The 8,700-nt window shown below is 45.2% G+C and overlaps 1 protein-coding gene across 1 annotated transcript in view; it reads right to left on the bottom strand.

Annotated features, from left to right (window-relative positions):
- hid1b (HID1 domain containing b) overlaps positions 1–7,924 on the bottom strand; it is a 15,110-nt gene extending 7,186 nt beyond the window's left edge. Inside the window, exons 1-6 of the mRNA XM_037691280.1 lie at positions 7,853–7,924; positions 6,797–6,946; positions 5,696–5,866; positions 3,066–3,185; positions 722–828; positions 190–306 (exon numbers count right to left, since the gene is read on the bottom strand). Of these exons, the coding sequence (XP_037547208.1) occupies positions 190–306; positions 722–828; positions 3,066–3,185; positions 5,696–5,866; positions 6,797–6,946; positions 7,853–7,918 (731 nt within the window). The 5' untranslated portion in view covers positions 7,919–7,924. The remainder of the gene's footprint in view (positions 1–189; positions 307–721; positions 829–3,065; positions 3,186–5,695; positions 5,867–6,796; positions 6,947–7,852) is intronic.
- Between the last annotated feature and the right edge of the window lie 776 nt (positions 7,925–8,700).

Here is an 8,700-nt window from a genome sequence, read left to right as displayed (position 1 = left end):
ACCGGTTGTTTATCTGCTGTTTACTGGCTGTTTACCGGTTGTTTACCTGCTGTTTACCGGTTGTTTACCTGCTGTTTACCAGTTGTTTACTTGCCGTTTACCTGCTGTTTACCTGCTGTTTACCGGTTGTTTACTTGCCGTTTACCAGTTGTTTACTTGCCATTTACCTGCTGTTTACTGGTTGTTTACCTGTTTTCTGCAGAGCAGAAGAAGGAGACCCAGGGGTTGAGCACGTTGCGGTCAGATGAAGGAGACAGGTACATGGCTTCAGAGAAGCAGGTGAGCAGCAGCTTCAGCAGCTCCGTCCTCAAAACAAACAAACAAACAAACAGGATGTTGATTTGATTAACGTTTCTATTTGGCTCCAACAGACTGAGGCTTTTCTAAAAACTATTCTACAACTTTTATTTTAAGATAAGTTTCATGAGTTGTTATCGTTCGATCAAGAAGTGCAGAAAACGAATGAATCACTTCAGAATAAAATCTCTGGACGGGATAAAACGATCGATGAACACGGACTGATGTTCAACCACATCAGCAAAATAATTTCTGCTAATAATAAAAATTAGAACTGAGCGCTTTTGTTTTGGAATTAAAACAGTAACTTTGGTCCAAATGAGACAAAGAAAACTTTTTTTTTTTTTTTTTCCATTATTTTAAAAAGACTGTTGTTTCGCACTTAAACAGCAAACAGAGCAGCAGCGTGGGTGTGCAGCGTCACCTGTTCAGGTCGTGGACGTAGTTCAGCGGAGGCGACTGAGCGAAGCCGACCCCCGCCTCCCAGATGTACTCACAGCTGTCCATGGAGCGCACCTCCTCCGACGCGTCCTGAAACAAACAACAAATTCAAAGTCACTCCTGTCCTCCGAGCTGAACCTCGTTCACCTGAAAAGATGCTCTGAAGGGACAGACACAGCGTTACCACGGCAACGTGAAAACATTGATTAAACGTGTAAAACTGACCATTTAACGACTAAAACCCAGGTAGAATTAATAATAATGACTTAAAATGCATTATTCTTTTAACGTGACAAACTAAGTTAATTAATAACATGTTGGAAACTAACTTCAAACATTTATTAAACTAACAAAAAGTTATTTAAAGTTTAGTTCCTGAAGTGAAACGTTCCTCGCTGACAGAACCGTTCAGACGTTCTGAAGTGAGCGCTGGACCCGTTTGGACCACGTGACGGGGACAGAACCCAGAACTCCTGGAGCGACACGTCGCTGCAGATAAGAGCAGCTTCGTGCTCCTTTAAATAACCCGGGAGCAGAGGAGCCGCGCTGCGTTCAAGTGCAACCACGTCTCCACCAACACACACCGAGGAGAATCAGCTGATTGTTTGATCAATAAGTTCATGAAATCTGATCGGAACAGACTGATTGATTGAAAGTTCTGACACTGCGAAGATGAAACCGAACGTTTCCCTCAGCCAGAGTCTGGTTCTGCTTCGTGTTAAAGGAGGGTCATTCCTCTCCACTGTCACCCCGTGTTTGATCAGGATGGAGGACTGAATCAAAGTCCAGATTGAGTTCAGAAACCTTTAATGGTCACCTGGAAATAATGGACTGGTGTCTGTCCATCTTGTTCTGGACTCAGATCTCGGGGGCAGCAGCTTGATCAGGGAGGTCCAGACCTCTCTCTCCACAGCCTCCTCTTCCAGGAGGACTTCAAGGTGTTCCCAGGTCAGCTGAGACAGAGTGTCTCCACGGTGTCCATCCTCACCAGATGTCTGAACCACCTCAACTGGCTCCTCTGGATGTGGAGGAGCAGCAGTTCTACTCTGAGTCTCTCCTGATAACTGAACTTCTCACCCGATGTCTAAGGAGAGTCCAGCTGCCCTGCAGAGGAAACTCATTTCAACCTCCTGGATCTAAAGTCTTGTTCTTTCAGTCTCTACCCAGTTTGTGGCCAGAGGTGAGGGCAGGAACGTGGACTGACCAGTAAACAGAGAGCTTTGTCTTACAGCTCAGTTCACTCTTCACCAAAATGGACCAGCGCAGAGTATGCAGTACTGTGGAAGCTGCACCGACCTGTGTGTTGGGCTCCCGCTCCGTTCTTCCCTCACTCATGAACTAAAGCCTGAGATACTTGAACTCCTCCACTTGAGGCAGAACCTCACCCTCGACCTGAAGAGAACAATCCACCCCGTTCTGACCGAGGACCGTGGCCTCAGATTGGAGGTCCTGATTCTCATCCCAGCTGTGAACCGCTCCAGAGAGAGCTGAAGATCGCGGCACGATGAGCCAACAGGACCACATCGTCTGCAAAGAGCAGAGATGAATCCTGAGGCCACTGAACCAGACTCTCTCCTCCCCCCCGGCTGCACCGAGAAGTTCTGTCCATAAAATTTATGAACAGAATCAGTGACAACGAGCAGCCCTGGTGGTCCAACTCCCACCCTGAAGGGGTCCGATGTGAACCAGACTTTCAGTTTGTTTAGGGACTGAATGGTCCATAGCAACATACCCCATACTCACAGAGCCCCCCCAGGGTCTTAGTGATAAAACCCTGCTGAAGACTTTTACACGGAACTATACATTCTGACCCCACAGTAACCGGACCTTTACTGGACAGCGAGCGGACCAGCCTTTGTGTGCTTGGTGGGTCACAGAGGTGGAAACAAACAGCGGCTCTGTGTGAGGGGGACGGACCTCCAGCCTTTAAAGGTGTTTGCTAAGGAGCATCCACCCTGTTCAAACACCACCAGCCTCCCTCTGCGTTCACGAGTCACTGATTAACTCGCGCTACCGCCGGAGGAGAGGACGGCCCGACCAGGCTGAAGAACTCCCAGTAGAGACGTTTCCTTTGTGAAGAAGTTTGAAACGGATTATTTCAGTCTGAGTCACGAGGAGGTGACGACAGTCCGTTCAAGCTTTTCTTCAGGTGCTCAAAGTTCAGTCTAAATCAGATCAGACACGTCCAGCTGGCCGCGGTCGCAGGACATCCCTGAATTCATGTTGAAAACAAAACAGCCATTTAACTTCAGCGCAGCATTTTCATTGTCTGTGGATCATTTCCCCACTCTGACTAGTCCGAGACGTTTCAGCTGAAAGCCACTGACCAGGCTGCTCCTCTTGTGGGTCTGGACGGTGAAATCAGGGCAGAAGAGCAGGTTGGAGACGGCGAGCAGCAGAGACTCAGCCAGCGGACGAGCTTCAGTCTCACCGTCTTCATGTGAACTCTGAAACACACACCAATAAAGATGTGAAGGTTACTGTATAATCCATCCTAATCCATCATCCTAATCTGATTTAAAGGAGTCAAACTTTGCTTTATTCAAATAATCCCACCTTCCCCAACTTGTTTTGACTTTGTTCTCCTACATTTGTCTGCAGATATCCAGACTCTGCTGAGCTACGAGCTGATGGTTAGTGAGTCGTTGAAGTTTTAGGAACATTTTTATTGATGCCCCGCCCCTTTTAAACCTACACTAAATAAACTACAAAGAGGAGGTTCAACCGCTGGTGTGTCAAACTAAAGCATCTTAAAAAGAAGAAGGTTTATTTATGATTTAAAGATCTCCGTTGAACCGTCCTGACTTCGACAGGAAGATGTCGGAGAATTTGTTCAAGGTTTATGAAGTTTTTTTTTAAACTATGGTTGAGAATGTTAACTGGAGAATGAATCATGTGTTTGAGTTCTTTTGTATCTCAGAGAGGCCTGAATGAGGAGCTGAACTGATCCTGCATGTGCAGCTGTGTGCTCGAGGTCATCAGTGTCTGCCTGAGCTGAGAGCTGATAAAGTTATAAAAATGATTCTCGCACTCTGCCCGGGCACATTCTCCTGACTGGGCTCCATGATGAAGAACTTCAGTGTAATCTGATCTGAAGATCTGAGGGAAGGAGCTTCTAAATCCAGAGGAGAGCGGTGAGAACCAAACGGGTCCTGGTACCAAGCCTTCCCGTGGTACTGTCAGAAGATGTCTGAAGTTTGTCTTGAATCTCAGCAGCTTTAATAGAAATTAAAACAAAAGACTTTAAATGGTCAAAAACTGTTTCCTAAACCTAGAAACAGACGAGACGAGTCGATGACGGCACCTGGAGCTTCTCGTCGTGTAGCTTCAGGACGGACGGGTTCAACCTCCTCCGACTGTGAACCTGTTCTTCAGACCAGAGGAAGACTTTCTGTAGTCACGGTTCAGGGTGTGGTTAGGGTCAGAGGTCAAAGGGGGAGAGTAGGGTGATGCTTCCTGTTGAGGGGGACTTTATGTAGGTGATGATGGTGGCACCTGGACGGGTCTGATGGAAGGATCAGAACCAGACGGACGTCCTCTCGTTGGAGCAAAGACATCTGAAGTGGCTCCGGGACAGCCAGGTGAAGAGCTGAGGCTCAGGTAAAAAAACAGGCTGCGGTGGAAATAAAACCTGTGAGGTCTCCGTCCACACACTGCCCCCCCATTTACTCCCACCCTGAAGGCTGGGGGGGTCTCTAGTTACCTGCTGGACTGGAGACCACGCAGCAAACACTGCTCATATTGTACCGGCCCCCCCCCCCCCCCCCCCCCCCCCCCCCGCCCTGTTAGTGGCTGAGTACGGAGGAATCCAGTGTCTGATAATGGAAGCGCTGGACTGAGGTGGAGGAGGAACTGTGGGAGTCAGGAGGAAACGTCAACGACTTCAAGACACCAAACAACTTTCTGTCAACGAGCTTTGTGTCGGGGGGGGGGGGGGGGCAAACTGTCGGCACAAACAGAGCACAGAGTGTGTTCCTTAAAGTGTGTGAAGGAATATTTAGCCCAGACGTTCTCATGATGATGATGGTGATGATGCACGTGTCTCAAACTGGACAACTCTTTATTTAACCAACAGAAAACTCCAGATTAACTCCTAAATCCAGCTGAAATACTTAAAATAATCTGTTGTTAGTTCAAAACGCACCTGGAAGCTGCAGATCTAAACTTTAATCTGCAGCTTGAACCAGAAAACCAACACTGACGGTCATTTGAAACGTGTGATTCTACGCTGATGATGTTGGAGTTTCTCGTCAACCGGAAGAAAACAAAAAGATGAATTTGTTTTGTCTAAAACTTCAGAACGGTGTTTACCGGGACAGCTAGCGCCTACGAACTCCAGGTTACGACTCTTTTCATCCACGGCCCGTTTGGGCTCTGAGGTCTGAACCTGAGGCTCTGCAGGACGTTCTCACCAACTGCTGAGTTGTCTAAACTTTCCAAACAAACCTCCTGATGCTCCTCAATAATCCAGGCAGAAGATCCAGCAAAGGTCAGAGGTCCTCTGGACGAATTGTTTTTGTTGAAACGTTTCGTCTTCATCAGGAGCCACAACAAACTCAGTCATATAAAAAGCACCTTCACATGGTGGACCAAGCAGTTGGATGGTGTTCAGCTGGTTTCTGGAGTCCGCCCTCTCCCCCGCCGACTCTTTTGAGGCAGTCATGATCGAAGTGGTTCACAGAATCAAGATATTTTTTGTGTCCTTGGGTGTCATGAAAGGCGCTTTTTAAATAAAATGATTATTATTATTATTATTATTAACAAAAACAATTCGTCCAGAGGACCTCTGACCTTTGCTGGATCTTCTTTGTGCAGTTAAAACATCAAAATGTCTGGGGTTTTTTCCTTCTTCCACTTGGTGTCCCTCAGGGCTGTTGGACTCTCGTACCCTAACCCTCATTGACTCCCACTGTATGTGAAGTCTGCCTTCAAAGCTGCAGGTTTGTGGGACTCGTACCCCAGTTCTGGAGGCTCCGGGGATGGTGGACCAGAAGAAGCCCCTCCAGTCGGCGTCCTCAAAGATGTAGGGCAGGACCCGGGTGAGCAGGCGGGTGCAGTTCAGCACCATCTGGCGCTCTTTCTCCGAGGGGCAGCCAGAGTCGGCGCACTGAACGAGCCGCTCCACGGCCTGAAAACAAACGGCTGAAACATTAATCCTCTCATCAGATCAGTTCACGGAGTTACTGTAAAACTTCAAGTTAAATAAAAGCTGCGCGCCGAGACTCAAGTGCAGATTTGATCAAAAACAGGAATCGTCTCCTGGAGGTCACACTCTGAGAAGTTCTCCAGACTGAAGAAGTTTTTCTGCTGAATTCTTCATTACATGAAAAAAACCCTGAATGTTTTATTTGGATAATGATCCTGAACCTAACCTCACTTACTGTGATGTTTGTGTAACTAAAAAAACAACGGTTGACGTAAAAACATGTAGGTTTGTGTAAAAATGATGGGCGTGTTGTTTCCTCTGAAATATTGTTCACAACGATTCCTGAAGAAATAATTTAAATAAATACAACTAAATTAGACACATTTTCTTTAACCGGATCAAACTGCTGTTCAAACTATTTGACTTAAAAACAGGATTATTTTGGATTGTTTCCCTAATCTGTTGTTTTTGGACAGTTTGTCTTTAAGTGAATGACCTTTGACCTCTGAGTGTGGAAACAGCCCCATCCTGTTGTCTGCAGCTGGCCTCATGCGGGACAAAACGGAGGAGGCCGAGCTGCTCTGGCAACCTGACGAGTGGGTTTCATTAAAACAGGTTCCAGACTGGAGCCCAGAACCAGATCCATCCTGATCCTGCAGCAGATCCAGGACCAGAGAAGATCCTCCTCATCAGACCAAACGTTGGAGGGAAACATCTGAAGGTTCATCATCAGCAGTTTACTACAGGTGCTCCATTAAAGATACGACGTTCTCACCTGATGCAGGTGAGGACAGGTGACCACAGGGTTGCCAGGTTGAAAAAACAGGTTATTTTCTAACAGAGAATTTCCAGGTTGGACAAAGATGGTTACGTTGTCGGAGAGGGTTGCCAGGTTGGACAGAGACAGATTACCTTGTAGCAGAGCGTTGCCAGGTTGGACGGAGACTCCTCTCTGACAGCTCGGATTTCCGCAGCAGGAACCAGAGCGAACACATCCTGAACAGCGATGGAGCAGTCGACCCAGAACTGATCCCAGAACACGTCGTCTGTGGCTTCGACCGGCTGCAGGAGACACGACGGGAAACAGAAAACGATGTTACGGTGTTGCTGTTCTGTCCGTAGCTTTGAACCTAATTTAACTTTTTAATCTTTTGCCTGTCAGAGCAGCAGAGCTCCTCACAGATTCAGACTTTCTGCGTAAAAGTTTTAATCAACTGTCACAGACGGCGAGGAACATTTTTAGGACAGCTTCTTGTTGGTTTCTGAAAACATTTCGCTTCTCATTCCAGGAGCTCAAAAAACAAACGTGGAATTCAAAGCTGTTGAAACTAATCGAGTTCCCTTTGTTTCAGATGAACTTACATGCAAATCACTGCCCCTCCCCTCCGTCCTGAGGGTCGCATTTCAACTAAAGAAGACTTACAATTAAAATATTTACCAAAACTTGATTTTTTTTTAATGTAAGAATTAAAAACCTTTATGTCCTTTTTTGTTATTTTTTTAAACATTTCGTTCTTAAAATGTCCAAAAATGTGAAATAACATTTAATTTCATCAAACATTTAACACGTTTGCATTTTATTGTTCATCTTTAAAGGTTAAACCTCTGCCTGTGAGGTCAGTTTAACTTTAAAACTTCTGTTAAACTCAAAGTTGGTGCTGATTGAACTCATATTTTATTTATTGGGTCCAGCGGTGCGTTCACTGACATCAAAACCTTGAAAAATGAGGAGTTCAAGTCTGGAAAACTTAAAAAAACATGCGAAATGTTTAAATATTTCAGAGGAAACGTTTGTTTCTGTTAATTTAATGACTAAATTTAATGTTTTTCTTGTTTTCCAGCCTGTTTTCAGAGCTGTGTGCTGCACCTGACGCTACCATCTGGAGCTGTTTTCTCCTCAGGCGCTCCAAGAAAAAAAACAAAACACTAAAGTTTATTTTTCTTTTCCCAACAGGAAGTAGAACCGACCTGAGTTCGGGTCGTCAGCTGGATCACAGCTTTCCTGAAGTGAAGTTTGGTGTCCGAGTTTCCCATTTTCTGTTTGCTGGATCCGCGTCCTGCAGGAGGAGGAGGAGGAGGAGGAGGAGGAGGAACCTTCAGCAGGAGAACGGCGCTGCTGGTGCGTTCATGAAATGCTCGGAAACTGTATAACCACACTGAACTCAAAGATGGTTGTGATTAAAAGATGGTTTAATATTTATTTAACCTTAAGGGATGATAATAAAATGCACAAAAAGAATACATGTATACAAAAAGGCTGACTTGTTCTGTTTTTATAAAGTTTTCATTAGTTTCATACTCGTAATTAAAAACACAACTACAACGTGAAAAAAAAACATTTAATTTGTTTAAAAACAGTAAAAGAATCAATAAATGACATTAAGTTTACTTGAAAAATAAATAAGTAAAGCAATTTGATTTCTACTTGTATCCAATTATAAAATACTGAATTTTAATGAACTTTAACACAAGACTGTGATAATTCTGACTGTTCGTGAAGGCACCATCAGCCGAGCAGGATCCAAACAGCTGGGTTCCGGCTTCTTAATATTTACTTGACTGTTTTTTTTATTTTTATTTTTTTATCTGCCAGCTTCCATCCGTAGTAAACCAAAACCACGAGTTAAGCACTAAAGACTGGAAATACGTCATTATTCCAGTGGCACCACGACACCTGAAGGCAACATTAGACTGGTCTGATCTAGTGGTCTAAATTAGGTAGAACCATAAAGTGGCCAGCAGATAGCGCTATAATGACCGAGGTTCTGTGAACGCATCACAGCTTGAATTTCTAACACTTTTTTCTTCTTCTTTCG

Source organism: Nematolebias whitei, chromosome 17, assembly GCF_014905685.2.
Source record: "Nematolebias whitei isolate Nwh7 chromosome 17, NemWhi1, whole genome shotgun sequence".
Taxonomy (NCBI): domain Eukaryota; kingdom Metazoa; phylum Chordata; class Actinopteri; order Cyprinodontiformes; family Rivulidae; genus Nematolebias; species Nematolebias whitei.
Note: the sequence above shows the minus strand (reverse complement) of the source record. Positions and strands in the feature narration are given on the sequence as shown.